Below are 21,189 nucleotides of genomic sequence, written 5' to 3'. Positions count from 1 at the left end.
AGCCCCAACAAGTCCCAAAGCCTGGGAAGCTGGGTGTGGGGTTGAAATCAAGATGACCCTGAGGAATAGGGAGCTGGTAGCTTTGGCTCCATTTTGGCTTCCAAGTGTTTGTGACTGGGCTTTGTGGCTTCCCTGGGGTGTTCGATAACCCCCTGGCCTCCAACTCTTGACTCTCCTAGGTGAATCTGGCATGAAGAATCTTTCCTTACAGTCAAGATTTTTCTGTAGATGCTTAGCAGAGACATGTATGGAGATATTGACTTGGCTGACTTTAAGGCCGAATTTCTCTCTCACAGCGTGTTGAGCAGAATGCTGATAGAAGCAAAGGCTGTTTACAGAATATATAACAGATACTTCAAAGAGTTTTCCTAGCTTTGAGTTCTTCAGTCTCAGGCTTTTGTGCATAATGCATTTCAAGTTCTATAAACCTGATACAATATATTCCTTATCAGATAAAGGTAGAAGGATTACAATTACTCCAGTTTGCTCCCTGGGTTACATCTTAAAAGTTAGGTGATGATACAACAACTGCCTAAATTCCTGTATAAATTTGGATTTGTATTAGAAGACAAAGGTAACTTTCTGCTGTAAAGAAGGGCTCGAGGAGATTTTCAGCATTGAAAGCTGTAGTTTCCCATTCAAAATAATGAAAAAATAAGTTGCCCCGTATTCCAGTCTCTTATAAACCTGCTTAACTTTGTGCATGTTAATAGCTTTAGTAATTGAGAATGAAGCATATATGGACAGTTACAGCATTACAAATGTGCTTACAGACATGTCTTTGTTTTTATCCAAACCTGTATATCCTTTAATTATTCTAAATACTTTATGTTTGCAGTTTAATATTTGTGTCTCTACAATTTCTTTACTGGTGGTGATATATGTTAACCTCTCTTTGTTTTTTCTTAATGTTCAATATTAATTGTGCGTAAACTTGATCCATCAGATATCTTCCTTTTCTTAGAGAAATAAAATTTTATATTTTGTGTGTAGTACCCAGTTCAATATAGAATAAGCAAAAAGAATGTTACTAAAATGTATCAGTCAAAATATAGGCAGAAGACTTCAAGTACAAATGGAAAAGAGATTAGCATGCTTGAGGGTTTTTTCCCAGACCCTCCCATACGTGAGGAGCCTTAGCTTCACTTGGAAACAGGCTTGCACTAGACCATTTCTCACTGTATCAAGCTCTTTATGCACCCAGCTGGCTGCGAAGTTTCTCTTTGCTGCTGTGTCTCTGTGTAATCCCAGTCAGTTTCCCTTTGCAGCTGTGGGGGGCCTCCTTTGATGTGCCTCTGTAGGTGGCTGCCATCCCTCAACCGGGGCCTGCAAACAGAATATCCTCTGTAGAGGAAAAGAAAACACCCTGGTGATGCCATGTGACTATTTGCTTTATGCATGCAGGAGGAACTGACGTCAAGTGCCTCAGGATATTGTTCTAATCCAATAACATGATGTTGCGGTGTGTATCTCTATGCATCTAATATATGTAACGCAGAGCCTGCGGTGAAGGACAATGTGGTCTGTACCTCCTTTTGCGCTTGGTCTCTTTTTATTTTCAGGACTCTCCATGTGTACTGGAAAAAAATCTCTGGTGTCTGTTTGTGACTATCAATTGCAAAGAACAGTTTTCTTGCATTGCTCCCATCTGTGCAGTTGTAGGCACTGTTAATACGCAGTGTTAATACAGCAAATGCATAAATATGCAAGAGAGGCAACCCAATCTGGATTTTATTTTTGTTACTCACTTGGGAGGAAAGGGAGAGAAGTCTTTTCACATACCTTCAGCATGCAGCAGAGATGAGCCCAGTGTTCTCCTTTCTGTCACAGCTTTTGCCTCTTCACTTTGAACATAAACGCTGACACAAAGTTTAAAAAGTGATGTCAAACCCAATAAAACTAGTCCAAAAATTTCAATATAATGTTTAAATGCAAGTAGGAACTTGTGTTCCACTGAGGGGGCCATGCAGCTAGAGTCCTACAAAAATCCCCATGTCTGGGTGACCCCAGTTGGATCAGCAGTTTTTCTCTTCCTCCAGGGCCTCCCTGAGGCATGCCAGCTGTTCTGGGACATCCTGGCTCTCCCTGCAGGATGTGAATGCCTGTGGAGACTGAGAGAATTTACTGAGGACTATAAAGGTATGGGATAAAAATGTAAGGGTTGATGTAGTGTGTGAGGTGAGGAAGTAATGCGCTCTGATGAAAACTCGCTAACAATGGTTACTGCAGTTATACAATCATCTGACTGTATAGGACACGTCCTCTTACCCTGCTTGAGGACCAAGCTTGTGCCTAAAGCCTGAGGGATTTATTCCTAATATAACTATGTATGTTGCACATACATGTTTTCCCTATGGATGTAATTTTTATTTTTTTTTTTGGCTGTCTTCTAGCTGTATTGGGATTTTGTGGCAAAGCGTGTCTTGGATGAATTGCAATCTATCTACAACATAGTTCCTTTCATTAGCTAATAATAATTGTCTTTCAGCTTCAGAAACCATAGCTTTTCTCTGCTACTGCAATGAGGGTAAAGAGTTAAAGAGTAGATTCAGGTTTACCTTCCTTTCTCACATTACCATTGTTTTAGTAACACTCTCTGAAGAAAGAACAGTTATTCCTTTGCCTTGTGAACACTGATTTAAACACCTTGGAGCACGTCTTTTCTACGTTTCAGTGTTGTGGGAAGCTTTATGCTTTTTGTATCACAACAAAACTCGGAGATGGTTACAAGTGATGCTTCTTATAAATTCTCCTCACAGTAAAACAGTCATAGCATTTCCAGGGATGACGAGTGACATGAGGTTTGGCACCACTCTGTAACCTCCATCAGCTGACACCCAGGATAACTGCAGCAGTGAACCCAAGCCCAGCTGCACCGGTCATTTCATAACAGGCTGACTCAGAGTATCACGTACAAGAGAACCAAGCAGTAATTCCGCAGATGTTCGGAAATCGAGGATTAGCAGCGTCCTTCTCCTGCCTCTCCTGTACCAACCTCGCTTGCATTTCAAAGTGGAGGCTGGGTCTGGTCTGATGGCACAGCCAGGCTTTCCAGGGAAAATCTCGGGGCTTTCTAGGGAAAACCTCAGGGCTTCCCAGGGAAACCCGGTTGGTGAATAGATCCTTTCTCTCCACACCGGTGTGCCTGTGCTGCTGGCAACAGACAAGAGCACGGCCTGCTACAGGCCTCAGCATAAACCCCACAGCCCGACACGCACCTCCGAGCAGGCTCGGCCGGCAGCTGCCGCTACCCGCGGGGGGGGGGGCCCGGCCCTCCCCGCCCCCGGTAGGCGGCCGCTCGGATTGGCTGCGGGCGGCCCGGCCCTGCGCCGCAGAGGGTGAAAGGGCGGTGACAGACATGGCGGCGGCGCTGTGCCGGGGGGCTTCGGGCGGCGGTCGGGGACTTCGGACGCTGCTCAGGGTGAGGGCCGCGTTGGCACTGGGTGGACCTACCAGAGAGGGCCGGGAGTGCGGCTTCGTTCCCCATCCCCTGCTCGGCGCTGAGCTGTGAGGCCGCTCGCCGTGGTGGTTGAGGTGTCCCTGAGTGAAGAGCTGGCCGGGTCACCCCTTCTCTCATGAGGAGCTGCGGCGGGGAGCGCCGGGCGGGTGCTGTTCCCGTGTGTGGGGCCTGGGGGTGCCGTCCTTTCTGGGGTCGCGAAACGGTTGGGCTGTCGGGGGTGCCCCCGTCTGGGTGAGGGGCAGCCGGGGAGCGTGTCTGCGGCCGCGGTGTGTTCCTGCGGCGGTGACGGGCTGCAGGGGGTAAGGGTAAGGGGAGCGGGTGCTACTGCCCCTCCAGCTCCCGAGGGACCGCTGCTGGCCTGGGCTCAGCGGCCCAGTGGCTGGGGTGGCCGGCGGGACCTGGCAGTGTACCCGGAGGCGGTGGTAGTCGGGAAACGGCGAAATCTGGGTCCTGGGCTCGGTTGCCGAGGGCTCGCAGTATGCCAGAGCCTGTTCTTAGTATAGCCTATCTCTGTGTTGCTGGGAGTGCTGCTTTTCTCCCCCCTTTTTCCCTTTTCTTAATTTTCTTCTGCTGGACGGGGCCATGGCTACTTCCAATTTCCATCTGTCCTCTTCCTTTGTTAAACGTGAGCTTATAAAAACCTCAGGGTAGAGTGTGGTTTTGTACCATTTGTAGTGGTAAAATCTCTGCTCATAAGAAAAAGCTGCTGCTCTGTGGACTGTGTTGTATCTTCCCCTTTCTCTTTACCCCAGATACTCATGGATCTTTCAGCTGTCACTTAAAGCCTTGCGGCGTTTTTTTTTATTCTTCTTACTCTTCATGAAAATGTGAAAAAACCTGCTGCAGAGCTATACTAATGTTTTTATTTGCTGTCGGCTGTAAATTTCTAGAAAGCCTTATTCCTTAAGCTGTGGAGTAACTTCATTGAAGCAGCTGCTATGTCTTCTACAGGTTGTGTTAAATGAAAGGGATTATTTAGGGTAAGAACAAGCAGCATTAGCACATAGTGTTGTGTAACAGTTGGATGACACTGCATCTAGTTTGTACATGGAAAAGTGGTGCAAAATAATCTAATCATTTACAGTAGGAAGAATTTATACTCCCCTCTCCCCCATCCCCAACCCCACAAAGGAAAATGTGTGTGGAGGCCTGCAAGTTCTGGTGGAGAAGAGCAACACACAGAAAATGCTCGTTCTATGTACTCCTGAGGGTGTGGGATAAGTTTCTTCCTAAAAATGTAGCCCCACAGCAATACTGTAAAGAACTCTTCGCGTATCCTTAGGGATCATGCGAAATAGATGGTTTATGTGGGCAGGGCATTCCGAGAAGGGATTAAAGAGTTAAAAAGGATGTGCTTTACTGAAGTATTTTTCCTTAGGAAATATGTGTAGCAAACCTGTTTTGTTGTGAAGGTGTACCCGAGAGAAGCTTCTTGAAAAGCAAAGAAAAAGAAATTTGATTGGAGACAATGATTTGGAATTAGCAGAGGGCTTGTGCTGTTTGAAGACTTTATTTTTGGTAGCTATATACACGTGTGTGTATGTGTATTGATGTGCAAGACATGTTCTTTGCATTAAATAGTGCAAAGATTGATGTCAGTCCTTTCGAACCTTGCTGGGGAAGGCCTGCTTTGTCTTTAACATCTCAAGGGTGGTGCAGTGATTTGACTGCATCAGTGTAAACAATATAGAAATGGTACATTAGTGACACCTTTGTAAAACAAAATGCCTTTATAGGTACCTAATAGCCCCTGTGACTTAATTGAAGTAATTTCTGTCCTTTAATACTGGTGTATGAAAGTCGCCTTTAAGACATAAGTATATTGGAAAACATTTAAAAAATAGCATGAAGATTACTTTCATAGTTTCTTTTGTATCTTGCTGACATAAGTGAACAATATAATTGACGTCTTAAAACTTTAATATGCTTGGAGGTCTGACATTCTTTTGCAACAGCCAGTACCTCATAAATTGTCCTTAACTTCTGTTGGCCCTCTCATGTGGGGATCAATAAATGACCCAAGAAAAGACAGTGCAAAAACATTGAGTTGGTATTTAACTAATTGCTGTCTTTATAATCTGATGCCCAGCACTTCTGTTTAGCATTATGCAGAACTGGTCCTGTTTAGAATATAGCTAAAATTTCTGAATGCTTTGCATTTTTTGAGCTGGGAAGAAGTCTGATGTTGAAAGAAGGCTGTAGCTACAGAATGAGGATGAGATAGCTTTTGATATTTCAGTCTTGAAATGTGTCCAAGAGAGCTGTGAGACTGCTTAAAATAATGTAGAAAAAAAAAAAAGGTGATAAATACTATACACTGTGAGATCGAGAGTACTGCTGATCAACGTAGATCAGTTTTCTAAGCAGTGAACTAAATGTATGGAAAGTTTTTCAACCATCTAAGCTCTTTAAGTTGTTACCTATGCACCCACCATTTTTTAGTCATGGAAGTTACCTGTACAATGGGAGCTCCTTGCTTTCTTCTGTGACATTATTTTTCACATGCTGTTATTCCAGGGAAAAGATTTTCCCATTGTTTAGAAGCCCAAAATCACTAGGCTGATGGGATAGCAAGATTGGTATCATCTGCAATTGGGGTAGGGAGTTAAAATGGCCACTGCTCTGAGGACACAAATGTAACTATTCTGGAGTTTCTAGTATGTAAACTACAAATTTGAGTACTGACAAACAGCCTTAAAGTATACCACAGGTAGATATTTATGATGTTCTCTTTGCTCTCAGGAGCAGCTGTTTGGATTCTACCTTCAGTTTGGAGCAACTTCAAAATCAAAGCAAGTATTTTAACTGATTACTTTCCAGAAGCTGGTCAGAACTAATAGCATCAGCAGATGCTTACCAAATCTCTTCCACTATTCTCTGCTCCACAATCACACACTTGAATTGCCTGTGTTGGGCAGATTTGATTGGCTGGAGCACCTCCCATGTGAAGAAGTTGGGGCTGTTCATCCTGGACAAGAGAAGGCTGTGTGGAGACTTCATAGCAGCCTTACAGTATCTGAAGGCGGCTTACAGGAATGCTGGAGAGGGGGTCTTCATTAGGGACTGTAGTGATAGGATGAGGGTTAATGGGTTTAAACCTAAACAGGTGAAGTTCAGGTTAGATACAGGGAAGAAGTTTTTTACTGAGAGGGTCGCGAGGCACTTGAACAGGCTGCCCAAAGAAGTGGTAAATGCTCCATCCCTGAAATGCAGTGTTCAAGGCCAGGTTGGACAGAGCCTTGAGCGACATTGTGAAGCATCCCTGCCCATGGCAGGGGGTGTTGGAACCGAGATGATCTTAAGGTCCTTTCCAACCCTAACTATTCTAAGATTCTGCAGGCAAAGCATGCTGTGCCATCTATGGGCAAGTCTTCATTCTGGAAGAAAAAGTTAAGGGTTCATTAAAGTTTACACTGAGTAAAACAATTTTAGTTTTGTTCTGAAACACTTAGTACATTTTCATTTTCTTATTTGGTCTGTCCTGTGCTTGCATTGGTGGTTCCTGCATGATTATTTCAGTGCTGTGATTTACTTCACAGGTTCTAGCTTTACTGGAGCTGTCTAAGCTCCTGCATGAGAAACAGTTCCAGCTTTCTGCAGCTGGTAGGTTCTGACTGTAGGCTGTTCCTCTTGAACTCCTGCCTCCATCCAACTTGTGCCAGCACTGCTGCTTGAATATTGAAGTGAAGATGGACTGAAATCTGGCTGAGAACACATTTTTCCCTCTCCTTGTGAGTATTGCCTCAGCTGGATATATTCCCTGGTCCAGTTATTGTGTGACTGTACAAACTTTTGGGACTGGCACGAAGCAAAAGGTACTTAAGTGTAGGAAAATGGTCTAGTTTTTAAGAAAGTAGCCTTAAGTGGATTAGTGTTTCCTTACTTGTATTTTTTTTTTGTGTTGTGTTGGCAATTATGAAAAACAGTTTTATTTTTTCTTCCTCTTAGAATTACCAGTGTTTCTCAAACCTGGTAAGAGTGAAAGAATGGTTACATATAGTGCAGTGTACCTTGCAGAACCTTGTACTACATTTTTGTTTGCAGTTAAAAGAGGTAGAACTTATGGCTAGTGGAAAGTATGCTGTTCTAGCTGTTACTACTGGGCATTGCTTGCTGTAATTTCTAGTAATGCTAAAATATACATTCATTCTCATATCAGACTTCTTAAAGCAAATGTTGGTATATGATGCTTTTCCTGCTTGTGATCTAGAACTCTGCATTCTCTGTTTCAACACAAAGACCTCTTTCTGCCTGTAAAGCTCAGTGTCAGTGAGTTATTTACAAGATGACCAGTATGATAGGGAAATTTCTTTCCTTGATGAAGGTCATATAAACTTTTAAACTCACACATGTAAACCATCTCTAAATAGCAGGTTAGCAGGTTTAATTTCTATGTTGCTGTTGTGTAGTGTCTCTAAACCACCCAAACAGGTTTCCTAGGGCCCTGGAGGCAGGTTCTGTTCTAGACCTCAAAGAGGTGGTGTGCAATGAGCATATTCTTCTATAAATTAGTTTGATTTACATGAACTTATAATCGTTACAGCTATTCAGGTTTGAGCTCAGTTTGACTATTGTGTAATTAGTAGATAAAGCAGGATGCTTTTTCATAATACAGTACTAATGCTACCTGTGTTTTGAGGATTAAATAGAAGTGGAAAACTCCAAGCCAAACTGAAAAGTCTGGGTTGGAGCTCTTATAAATGGATAGTCTGTGTTCCTGGGCCTTCAGGAGTCAAAAGCTTTATCAAATTGAAAAGTTATGACAAAAATAGGTTATACCTGGTGACTCTGCTGCCTTCTCCTAGTTTTGCAAGATACAGAAAAAGTCACTAGGTCAAGCTGAGCTCTCTGGGCTCTGTTCTAAGGAAATTTTTATGTAAGGTGTAATACCTAAATCATGTGTGGTTTTGAGGTGGCAGCCAATTAAGAATGTACCCTGAGAGCTAGATTGGCTTGGCAAGTTGGTGGTTTGGGAATTCTTTGGAGCTTTTGGTGTAGCTTTTAATGAACTTACCTGTAGCAGGAGCTTGGAAGCCCAGGGGAAGGTGACACCTGAGTAGCTGTTGGTTTGGAGATGGCAATTTAGCTGTATTCCTATAGCCCTAGCAGTGCATTATTTACAAAATGTCTGTTTATTTTTGAGTACTTATTCAATTGCTTATAGTGGCTAACAGCATACCTCTAAAGAAACCTTTTTTGAGGTGGGTTCTAGATTAAGCAAGCTCTTAAACCTTAGTGTATATTGGTACAGATACATACAAAACCCTACAAGCGCTTCTTTCCAAAACTGTGAATTAGAGTTGGAATTTCCCATTGAAGTTGAGCAATATGCTTGATTTGTTTTAGGAAATTACCCCACATGTATTCAGTTCAGGCCTGAACCTGGCTTTCTAAGTGATTCTAGTGTGTGTGAGGAGGTAGTTAAGTTTTTAAACATAGGTGCATAATTAGGTTAGGCTATTACAAGATTTTTATGTGAAATCTGTAGTGTAAAAACCTAACTGAGTGTGGCTTAATGCTTTTACAGTTTTTTTTTTTTAATTATTTGGTAATTTTTTTCTTTCTGTATAAAACGTTTGAACAGAGCTTTTCTTCAAGACAGCACATGGCTAAAATTCCTAAGCTTAATGCTAACTGATTTTCCCATCATAGCCTTTCGTTCCAGTCTCCATCTGCGGCATTACTTTTCTGGTTTCCCATAGGCCTTCAAAGCTAGCTTTGTATGAATGTTGTTTACATGGAAGTTCAGAAGCTTTTCTTCCTTTCCCCCCTCTCCCCCCCCTTCAGTATTTAGATTAGCCCTGCTGACCCTTAACAAGTACTTTCTTCCATGAGTAATATTAACTTGGTGTAGGGGTTTTTATGTGTTCTGTATGACCTTCTTCAGATGATTTGTGGTCCCACAAGCACTTCTGTCAGTAGTGTTTGAGAGGAACTCAATCTGCTTAACTGCATGTACTCTGGAGTAGGAGAGTATGTCCTGCTGCTTCTGCTATAGTTATCCTTGCTCTTTTGTGGATGTCCTATCCCTAGCAGTTTTCAAGGACAGGTTGGATGGGGCTTTGAGCAGCCTGGTCTAGTGGAAGGCGTTGCTGCCCATGGCAGGGGTGTTGGAACCATACGGTTTTTAAGATTCCTTCCAACCCAAACCATTCTATGATTGCTTCTGACAGGATCTAGATTTCAATACAGTCACTGAAGGTGTTACAGTCCTTCTGTAAATACTGGATATGACCAGCTGGTAGATGTGTTTGCAGCTGGTAGAATTCTGTCCTTAACTTTATCTTCCCTCTTTAATGCCTGAAACAGCTTGTGCTGTCACATCTTGGATGAAGAATACACCCCTGCAAAAGAAACCTGTGGTGGGTTTGATTCTAGCATATGTATATATATTTTTATTTTTATTTTTTTTTTCCAAATTGCCTTTGAGCCTTTGCTTTCTACTGCTTAGATTTCTGCAACTTCTGAAAGCATTTCTTTCAGACAGAATTGACAGGTCCTGGGTTCTGGCAGTTGCCAGTCATTGCTGTTTTGTGCTTCCTACTAGACAGTATTCAGTATTAAGGCTTTTTACAGTCTAATTCCAACTGGGTGGGCAAGTAGTTCTTTCAGAGCTGTCTGTATTGGTGCAACTTTGGTGGGGGATCACTTATGTGTGTGACTGTTTTTTGTTTATGGTTAACTGATACTATGTTGTCAAGTTAACTTGCTTGAGAAGTACCTGTCTCAGTCTCCTTCTGAATAAACTTGCAGGTCTGTTGTATCATCCATTGAAATAGCATATGTATTTTGCTTTTTTCTGCCATATAAGAGCTGCCTTTGTGGAAGCTGGCTCAGAGCAAAGTCTCAGAGGAGGAGAAAAAGGCCTCTCTTCCTTAGACCACTGTCAGGGGTTGTGGTAGGGAAGACTAGGAGCTGAACTAGCATCTCAAATCTGTTCTACTTTGCTTGTGTACTGGCCCAGTCCATTACCTGCTCTACTCCCAGCAGGTCCCTACCAGGAAAGGCTTCTCCCTATCCCCAGTGTGTACACTTGCGTTCACACGTGCTCTTTTAAAAACTACTTATTAGGTATTTCTTGGAACAAGAAGGAAATAAGATGATATATTGGAGGGCTTATTAAAAAATCATTTATATCTAAGCTCATGACTCTCCGTCTAGAGCTTCTGAATTGTTTCTAGTTCCTGTTTGTTGGATGTGTGCTTGGGGGAGGACAGATCTGTAAGCTTTCGTCTACTTTGTGGGGGAATGAAAGGATATGGAAGAGTTTCCTCAAGATGTCAGTATATGAACTGTTTTTATCTTACAGGAGTACTGTAACAGAGAAGAACCTTTAACCCCCTCTTTTCTTCTGTAGTGTGAAACACTGCATTCAAGATGGTGCCTTATAACTTCGCATAAACTGTATTCATCTGTGTATGACCCAAATGAAAAGGTAAGTAGTACAGTGCATGATTTTAACCTTTTCTTCATTGTAGCACTAATATTTGGCTTTTAAAGCTGTCTTCTCTCCTCTGCTGCTACTAACAGTGGTAGTTCTCCCAGTCTAACCTATGTACAGTCACTGTCTTTATAGCATGTTTGCATGTTTTTCTTTTTTTTTTTTAAAAAAAGGAAGTTGCTTTTGCAATATACTTGTCAAGATTGGATACTTCAAGTGCATACCTTTTAAAAGGTTGGATAAGTGGTTCTGAGATTGGGGAAGTTACACACTGGCCTGAACATGTTATAATTATGAAGCTACTATTAATATTTTGCATGGTGTGGGAGGTATAAGCCTGTTAAAACACCCAGGAGCAAGACTAGCAAGACCAGTTTTCTTTTCCTAGAAACAAAAGTAAGCAATAGTGGCAGAACTGTTAGAGCTTGCATAAAGATTGGCCTTTAAGGCCTGCAGAGAATAGCAAATACTAATCTTGGGACTTGTGCAATGGCAATCTCAGTTTAGTTATGAGCCAAGAAAAACTTTTCCTGTGGGAGATTGTCCTGGTGTGGCTTCTAAAGCAACAGATTGGGAAAAATAATGTAGCTGAAGGTACGCTAGTATGGAAAAGTGAAAATGCTGACAGTTCAGGACTGATAGGCTTGCCCTTATACCAGTGTAGAAGCAATTAACCAGGAGTGAAATAGTATTAGAAAACAGGGGGAAATAGCATGTACTTAGAACTGTGGCTTGAAAAGACCTAGTCTGAAGAAATTTGAATCATTAAGGTCCTTGCTTAATCAAGGTCCCATTTGTTTTCTAAAGGCATAGTTATGCTTGGACAGTATAATTGGGTATTTAGTTTCTCTTAACTAGGAGCTATGTAATTTCAGCTAGTGGCTACTACAGATAATTTAAGCTCTTCTGCTTTTTCCATTCACTGTCCCTTCCGCTGTCTTCATAAAGACAGCCTTTGATATGAGACCTTTTAAAACTAATTAGTCAAAATAATATAAGTAATGCTGCATCTTACTTCAAAGCAGCATGTGTTTTTTTTATGTGCTGGACTTGAGACTTTAATAGCAGGAGCAAAAGTCAAGTCTCTTACTGTTAGTGTCTTTATTGCAGAATAAGAAAATTAAAACTAATGTAAAATATGCTTAACATCTTGATACTTAGTCTTGCACTGTGACCATACCTGATTAATAAAACAACTCTTGTACCAAGAACTACATTGATGAAGTATTTGAGTTGTTAAACTTTTCAATACCAAGTATTTGGGAGCTTTATTTCATTCCCCCTCAAGTCTGTTTGCTTAAAAAACGTCAGGTACCCCAAAATGCCGAAATGTAGATTCGGGAACCATTTGTGTGAGCACGTTTGAAACCTTTCAGTTTTATTTACTAGGTTTTTAGACCAGGTCTTCAGCTAAATAAGCTCTCCAAGCAAATTGCTACGTCCTGTGATGGTGTTGTCATATTTGTACCTCTGGTAATTGAGCTTGCTTAAGGATGTTTTCAGTGGGGTGTGGGTATGCCTGTATTCTAGGCAGTGGAGTGTGCATTCCTCATCAGATTGGGTTGAATCTACCATATAAGCTTGCTGCAGCAGCTCATACCTGGAGGGTTTTATCCCTTAATTTTTGCACGTTGTTACCATGTGGTAGTGCTTTTAAACTGATCGTGTGATGCTAGCTCAGCCCTGACTTTGAAGAAGTAAATTTGGTCAAGGACATCTTGGGTATGTTTGTCTGGAGTAGGAGACCAAACAGTACATACCCTAGTCTGCCAATAGCAGTTCCTACTGGGGTTTTGGAGTGTTCCTTCCTCTCCTCTTACACCTGTCTTCTCCTCCCCAAATGAACGAAGAACTGTGGGGGTAATAGAGTTTAATAGTTGCAGTAGCAGTACTTCTCCCCCTGCCCATATGAAAAACAGGTGTTTGGTGTAGGAGAGGGAGAATAGCTATTGAATGCTTTAGGGTATGGTTTGACAAACCTGACCTGGCATGACTGTGGGCTGCCCCTGAAGGGGAGAGTCCTGCTGGTTCCTTATCCTGTTTTTTGGTTTGGAGCATGGGAGGCAGAGTAGGACTGTTCGATTACTGCGCTGAAGTGATATGTCCTGAAGCTGCATCCCTGCTAGATCTGATGCATGGAAGCAGTGGGGGTGTGTAAAACAGGATTGTCTGAAAAGTGGCAGTCTGTATTTACAACCAAGCAGGTGCAGTATCGAAGTGCACCTGTGCATTCAGTAGCAAGGCCAGAGACAGCTATAACCCTTACTCTCAACAATGAGGTTTTTATGCTGGACAACTCTGCTCCTCCACTGTTTTTTAATGGGGAGCTTTTTGTCTAGGGTGTCAGGCTTCTTCCCTCGTGACAGCTTGTAATATAAATGCACTCCAGTGTGAAAGGTGACTGAATTTCAGGGGAGTAGTAAATTTGATTTGTTGTTCTGTTGAGCGTTGGTTGCTACATAGTATTGAGTGTGTAACACGGTGGTAGTGATAGCAATGCAGGATTTCACCGGGTTCTTTGCAAGAGGCTCATCTGCAAGGAGGGGTAAGGCTGGTACAGCTCAGCCAGTATGTCTGTAGGTGGTGGAGATGTTGCTTTTTTGCCCTCTCTGACCTAGGCAGAGAGGAACCTCTCCTTATGATTGGAATTTGTTTTAAAGATCTCCCACAGGAGACGAGTATTGTATTCCAGGTCTGATGGTTAGAGGTGCTGACTGCTATACCTGTCAGCGTGTCTCTTTCCTGTCATGACTGGCTCCTAGAATCTCTACAGAGTTCTAATTTCTGCATAGTATATGGTAAGGAGAGTGAGGGAATGCTGGTGTGTGAGCAGTGAACACCTTTTTCTTCTGCTCATGTGTAAGTGCTAGATAGATCTGGTATAAGATACTGCTTATATGCTGTATCATTGTTAAATCAGCAGAACCCTTCTAAAATTAGGTGATCTCAGAGTTAGTTACAAGCTCATGGGTAAGCCAGGTTTATAGTGGTAGTGGAGGAGAAATGCATATTTCTGGAGGGAAGAAAACTTGTTTTGTTCATCCTTTCAAGATTCTTATTATTCTTTTCCCTTCAGACTTTTGAAAAACTTCTTATTGCCAACAGAGGAGAGATTGCATGCCGAGTAAGTATGTAATCTTAAGGTTTTTTTCTTTGTAGTTAATTCTTAAACTATTGCTATTTTCAATATTGATTGTCATCTTTTATATGCTAGGTCATCAAAACATGTAAGAAGATGGGGATTAAAACAGTTGCCATACACAGTGATGTTGATGCCAATGCTGTAAGTACGACTTGAATTCAAATAGCAGACGGGTTTCTTAGTAACTCGGTCTTCTTGTTTACTAGTTGTGGGAATGTTGGCAATTCTGAAGTATCTTTGCATATGTCATTTTCTTCCATGTGCTTGAAGGGGAGGGTGGAGAGGATTGGACAAGTGTTTTTTGTGGGTAAACTGTGTTTAGCTCGTGTAAATGTTAACCGTGCTATTTTCCTGGATTAAGCTGGGCAGTAACACCTAGTAGGTATGTGCACCAAGTGTAAAAGTGGCAGTGAAACCTAAATTTTTTTTTTTGTGTACGTAATGTCTACTAAAAGTGAAGGATGCTGATGGATATTTCTATTCTATCCTATGTATATGGTGTCTTCTGTTAGGATAAATTGATTTGTTCTTTGGAAGCATTGAGCAGCCTTTTCACTGGCATGAAGTATTCTGAAAATACATTAAAAAGCTGCTTTTAAAAAAAGAAAACATGTTCTTTCACTAGTCTGTAATAGACTTGAGAAAATGAATTGGTTTTTTCTCTGATGTGTCTGGATAGTTTTGTTTGTTTTGTGGAGTCTACTATAAGCTGGAGCCTATGAAAACAACCTTAAAGTAATGAGTGAAAATCAAGATTGAAGAATGTAATGAGGAAGCAAGAATAACACACAAAAGTAAAACTCATGACCTTAGGGAAGGGTGTAGAAATAGTGAATTACAAAGAGGAAATAGAAAATGTCTGTGCTTCAATCTATAGTGCTGTCGTAGCTTTAAACTCGAGTAGGGTCTTTAATTTGTAATAGTGTAAAAGAAAGGAAATCTAAGCTGGTGTCTCAGAATTGCATTAATGTAATATTTCATGAAGGTAGCATTAAGTGTGCTAAATGAGATGCTGACATTTTGAGTTCAAGGACTAGAGATGATGCTCTAAAAGGTTGTAAGGGTGGATAGTGTCTGCTTAGCTCTTTGGATCATTACTTAAAGATCCATCAAATCTATCTGTACAAGGTTAAGCATTAGCTGTGTGCACTGAAGAAGTTCCAAGTATTTAAAAGAAAATGAGAAGCTACTTGAAACACTGTTTTGTGTGCTTAAAATAAGGTAGTGGTATTAAGTCTAAGCTATTTTTTTTTGGCCTAAATATAAGTTGCTTTCATCTACCATACATTCTTTAATCATGCTTTGGGTGCTTGCACTGGGAAATAATTTAACTAATGTCATCTGTCTTAATGGCTTGGATATCTCCAGTTATTCATTGTGAGGAATGACCTGGCCATTGCAGTCATACGTGACTACCAGTTTGGGTGATCTTGGTAGGTGAGTCCAGAGGCCAAAATCTTCAACTGTGTTACTTTCCATAAAGTAACATGCTTGCCTTGTGGTGTTCATTTGTGTTCAGGTTCCTTATTGGTTATACCATTGGTAGCAAAATCTTGATCACTCTGAAATCCAACTTGGGAGCTGATGCAACCTGTCAAAGGATCCTCTGCCCTCATGCAGCTAAGATAAACATTTTGCTTAGTTGTGGGATGCTGCAGTGAAGTTGTGATAGCTTTATGATTTTGTGCTTGACAAGATTGAGCAATATCTCTCCTTCAAGACTTGTATCACAAAGGCAATAAATATCATAGGCAGCTACCCTGATGATGGTCATTGAACTAAAGGCAGAAATAAATGTAAAGGTATGTAGTTGAACTAGTTGCCCATTTCAAAGCTGTCTGGCTTTACTAAAAATAGTGGGACCTGGTTTTAAGTGACTAGGGTAAGTAGGGATGGCTTAAAAAAATATTTACATTGTTTAGAAATAGTATTAATTGGAGTAGATAAGTTTTCAGTTTAGAACATAGAGTAACCTTTGAGGTACAGTAATAGTTCATTATTACATTACCTGTCATCTGCATAGCTACTTGCTGAAATACGGGTAGCCTGATACTCTTAATACTAATTCATTTTTACAAATACAACTGTGAAAGGAGGACAAACCAGACAGTCTGTTACATCAATCTGACTTTTCTGTGTCATAGTGGTTGAAAATGGAACTGAAATTGAACTGAAGCAGGGTTCCTTGAATGTGCTCACTAAACTTTTAAGGGGGAAATTCCCTAGTCCTAACCATTTTATGAAATTGGGAATGTGAAATTGAGCAACCTGCTGAGAGCCAAATAAAGCTTACCTGAAAAGGAAAAATGGAAAGAACAAAATACTGCTTTATGCTCTTAATTTTAAAAATGGCCAAAGATCTTAAGGTTTTTATAGGTTAAAATTAAGGTGATAGGGAAGGGAATGTTAATCAAACTTAAAAGGAGACTTCAGACTTTTGGGTGCTTGTGTATTAATACAAAGTTAGACATAGGTGGAAATGGTATTAAATGGGATTGAATTACATTTACCATTGTGGAGGTGGGAGAAGGGTATGAACTGGGGGGGAGGGGGGAGAAGGGTGGACAGGAATATATCTGAAGCTTTGTGCTGTGGGGGAGAAGTTGCTGTGTTCTAACAACTGTCCTGAAATAAAATCATTGTGGTGGTTGGGGAAAACAGGCTAGGACCACCATAGAGTGTCCTGTTGCTTGTGTGATACTGAGTATGTTGAGGAAAGTAGGTCATAATAGATGCTTCTAGGGTCTTGAAAATCCTGGCTAATACTTTTCATTACATCTGTTATTTTGGGGGAAGCAGAAGAAAGACACTGTATACTGTTCAGATTGATATCTTTTTTTCTTCAGAGTTCAGCTTGCAAAACTAATTCTTTACATGTGGGTACGTAAAGCTGGGAAGGATCAATAGAATTTAGATTTTTTTATATTTATTTTTTTCAATTGAAACATCTGGTGGAATTATTTTTGGGATGAGAAAACAAGCAAAGAACTTCCAGCTGAACAAGAGTAATCATATGTACTTTTTCCCCCTGAACTGACTGGAATAGAAGGTTAAGATGAAAGAGCCTCCTCAACCATAAATGTAACACTGATGGTGCAAACATTGTCAAGGAAAGCTGAAGAACTATTGTAATGCCTAATGTAATCAGCTAAAAGTATGATAAATGAAGTACAAGCTTTCACTAATTGGACCTGAACAAAAGAAGGTATAGCATAAAGCAGTGAATGAGATATAATTTTACTTGGCATTTTTTAACACAGCAGGGATTCTATAGCCATACGAAGCAATGAACTATAAATGACTGAAAAAATCCCATGGGAAAGTAATGTAAACTACTAAAACTTTACGGAGTAGTGGACAATTTGTCACATTTCTTTAACATAGGGGTTTTCTTCTATCAATCACTTAAGGCTTCAGGTATTATTGTATTTGTATTAAATTGCCTTAAGCATAGGCATATCCAGATGTTTTTAGGTTTTGCAGATATTGTCTTGTTCTGCTAGATAATATAACCCCCAAAATGATGCAAATGCTTTTATTGATGTAAAAGCGATTGCACAGGATTCAGCTGTTCTCCAGAAAGGGCAGTCTTCTGAATAAAGGAAAATGGAAAAAAATCAAATGACCTAGAAATGGAAGATCTATATTTCTTTCCTAACTTTATTTCTTTTTTTTTTTAAGCTTGGAGTCTGAGGCAGTATTTCAGAAAAGTAGGGGGGAAATGTGATTTAGGGAAACGCTGATTAAATTCGTAAAGTTCCATGTCAAGTCTGTATTGAGCTGAATGAATTTGGGTGAACAAGTTGAACTTCTGGCTGAAACAAACTTTGAATTTTTTTGAAGACTTCCCTGTAGCTTAATAGGTACTGTCAGGTTCTTTTGTTCTTAAGAAATCCAGTTGCCAAGAAAAAAATACTGGGGGGGAATTTGGTGTTTAATTTTTAATCTTAAAAAAATTAAATAGATTGAGAAATGGAAATTAATCCAAAACTGAGGAGTTTTCTTTACTAATAGAAGTCTTGAAGTTTGCCCAAGCTCACTTTTTTTTTTTTCAGTTCTTTAAAAATATGCAAATCTTTCTTCTGTCATCTGTTGCAAAATTAGAAATTTAGTAATTTTGACAGCTCACTGCCTCCCAATGGCACTTCAGGAGTTTGTGCTCAGATAACTTGTGGCAAGATCTGTTCAAGTACTCATATGAAAAGGAAACTTTAATATTTTAATGCCTTGTTTAAACACATGATTCCCAGACTGTTGACTAGAGTGTATACAATGGTCTCTGCCTCCATGTTCTGTCTGGAGAAATTCACGCTTCATAAATGATGGTGTTTGCAAGGCATACAGAATAGGAATGAGCCAGGTCACACCAAGGAAACATTAGGGTCAGGTCTGCAATTGGTGTTCTGCCCTTCCTTCAATGTATTTACCTTTTGTTTCAAAACTAGGACAGCATGTTGCTTATTTCTTCACAAGAGATGCTGGATGTGATGTTACTGTCTTGTCCCCTTGCTTCATTTAGTCAATTACTGAACAGTTGTGTAAAGTATAAGAGATACTAGCGGTGGTCATCCTGTGAATACCCAAATACCTCTGTGGAAGGAGTGTCCTTTGGTTCAAAATCCTATCTTGCCTGCTAAGTGTAGTCTGCTTTTTCTTTTAAAACTGTATCATTACTTCTAAGCCGAGTGGATTGGTAGAGGCCACAGTTGATGATGAAGTAATCCATTTGCATTGCTCCTTATAACCAATGAAAGCTTGATTTGCAATTTTAAAAGCTGGGAGCTGTTCATTAGAGCTGCAGAATCCTCAGGTTTTAGCCTGTTCTCCAAAGACAGGAGATGGATGATGTGAAATGCATATATGACCTTTGGAATGGGTCAGTGTCTGTATTTTGGTGGCTAAGCTGAAATGTTGCTTGTGTTGGATTCTGGTTGAAATTCTAAGATTGAGTAGAAGAGGAAGGGTGTAGAGTAGAAAGCTTTGAGCATCATGCTGCAGCAGTTTTGGGAATACGAGTTGGGAATTATGTGTTGGAAAGAGGGAATTGAATTCAGATCTTTTGACCTTTGTGGGGAGGGTTATTTATTTACCAAACTGATATAATTAAAGATTAGTGCATGTATTAAAACTAATTTCTGGCATAAAGCTCACTGGGGAAGATGGTTGTTGTCAGAAGCTGTATTAAATTATGAATGGGGCAAGAAAATGTGGAAGCCCAGTCAGAATTTAGTTGTGATTTAAAAGTGCAAGTGCTCATTGTGGTGAATAGTGAAGCAGTGGTTCTGTGGGTGCTGACAACTGTCTACATCAGCAAGTAGTATAGAGTAACAGAGGTGTATCTGTAGATAAATTGCCCCGAGGCCAAGTGGGTTTACACCTGTTGTAGTTCATTTTGCTTGTGCTAACCTCTAGACTTCTGTAGCCTTTCCTGCTGCCTCACCCCCTTAGAGACAAGAAGAGGAGGTCCTTGGACTCCTCCTTTGAGGCTCTCTGACTTTCCTGTCTTTTTCTTAATTTCATCCTTCATCCAGGTCCTCTTCATGAACTGCTCTAGTGTGGGTCCCTTCCATGGGGTGCAAGTCCTTCAGGAAGAGAGTGCTCCAGCATAAGGCACTCATGGGGCCACAGGTCCTGCCAGTGCAGGCTTCTGACAGGGTCATAGCCTCCTTTTGATTTCCCCCCCTGCTCTGGTGTCTTCCACAGGCTGCAGGTGAAGATCTGCGCTACCATGGACCTCCATGGGCTGCCTCACTATGGTCTGCACCATGGGCTGCAGGGGGATCTCTGCTCCGGCACCTGAAGCACCTCATACCCTCCTTCTGCACGAACCCTGGTGTCTGCAGAGCTGTTTCGTGTCTTTTCATGCCTTTCTGGCTGCAGTCACTCTTGCACAGTAACTCTTAAACATGTCATCAGAGAGGTGTTACTACTGTTGCTGATGGGTTTGGCATTGGCCAGAGGTGGGTTTGTCTTGGCGGCTGCTCTCTCACATCTTTGAAATGCCCCTGTTATGGAGGTTCCTGATGCCTGGAAGGAGGTGTAAATTTCTTGGAAGCCGTGTCTTACTACATAAAGTATGAGAATATGACTGTGAGCAGCCTGTGTGAGTTTATTTTGGCAAATCAGGCCTGGCTAATTTGGTAGCCATCTTTGGTATGACTGACTCCAAGGATAAAAAAGAGCTGTGAATGTCACAGAGTGCTTTGGGTTGAAAGGTACCTTAAAGTTCATGTAGTTCCAACCTTCTGCCATGGGCGAGGGCATCTTCCTCCAGAACAGGTTGCTCAAAGTCCCATCCAACCTGGCCAATTACAAATACTTCTGTCCATTAACATAAATTAACCAAACAACCAGTGTCAATTACCTAGGCTTTACCAGGGCTCTTACTGGTGTCCTGTTAGTGTCTTAGTAGCTGAATTTGTGAACGAAACTACGAAGTGAGTGAAAAATTGAATCAGCTTTTTATAGGACCCATCCAACCTCAAGTATTGTTCAATTTTTTTTTAATTGGTATTTTAAAAACCCACAGGGTGGGGGGAGAACTCATGCTAGTAAAAGCAAAACAGTAATTTTTATTACGCTGTCAAATCAGCTAATACATGATTAGTCAATAGTCTGGCTATGCAACGTGAAAGAAAAACTATCTCTCTATTTATGGCATCATAGTGGATGGGAAAAGGAATGCCTCTTCACAGATAACTTGAATGCTTATTATGAAAGTATGACCTGTTTTTTTACCTGTGGGATTTTAATTAAATTGCTTGTCATCCATGGCTGAGCTAGCAGGCTCAGATTCAGGGAAGCCTTTTTTTCAGTGAGGGTTTTTCTTGGCATATACAATTACTGAAATACTGATACAATTCTGAGAAGGTAAAAAAAGGTTATACTGAGAATATGTGTAAGTCTCCAGTCACCATCTCAGTTTTAATGAAAGTTGAATATAGTTTGAAGAATAATGTCCAGAAAGTTAAATACTAGCTCTTGTTTATGAGGAGCTTTCCTACATAATTTTGCTGATCTTGTTTCATGTTTTAAAATTCTACATATGGTGCTTGAGTTGTTTGAAACCTCCAATTCAAGTTTTGAGTGATGGTTTTGTTACAGCATGATGTTACCTAGCTCTTCTGGATGCTATTGCTGGTTCAG

General features: G+C 40.9%; 1 protein-coding gene across 3 annotated transcripts in view; it reads left to right on the top strand.

Annotated features, from left to right (window-relative positions):
* The first annotated feature begins 3,299 nt into the window (after nt 1-3,299).
* Nucleotides 3,300-21,189, top strand: part of PCCA (propionyl-CoA carboxylase subunit alpha) — a 275,758-nt gene continuing 257,868 nt past the window's right edge. For all 3 annotated transcript variants that reach the window (XM_061349292.1, XM_061349291.1, XM_061349290.1), the window contains exons 1-4: nt 3,300-3,421; nt 10,818-10,895; nt 13,978-14,025; nt 14,116-14,184. In XM_061349292.1, coding sequence (XP_061205276.1) covers nt 3,359-3,421; nt 10,818-10,895; nt 13,978-14,025; nt 14,116-14,184 — 258 coding nt within the window. In that variant the 5' untranslated portion in view covers nt 3,300-3,358. The remainder of the gene's footprint in view (nt 3,422-10,817; nt 10,896-13,977; nt 14,026-14,115; nt 14,185-21,189) is intronic.

This window comes from Neopsephotus bourkii, unplaced genomic scaffold (genome assembly GCF_033783945.1).
Source record: "Neopsephotus bourkii isolate Nb327-2 ecotype Australia unplaced genomic scaffold, CSIRO-AGI_Nbou_v1 NB_398, whole genome shotgun sequence".
In the NCBI taxonomy this organism is placed as follows: domain Eukaryota; kingdom Metazoa; phylum Chordata; class Aves; order Psittaciformes; family Psittacidae; genus Neopsephotus; species Neopsephotus bourkii.
Note: the sequence above shows the minus strand (reverse complement) of the source record. Positions and strands in the feature narration are given on the sequence as shown.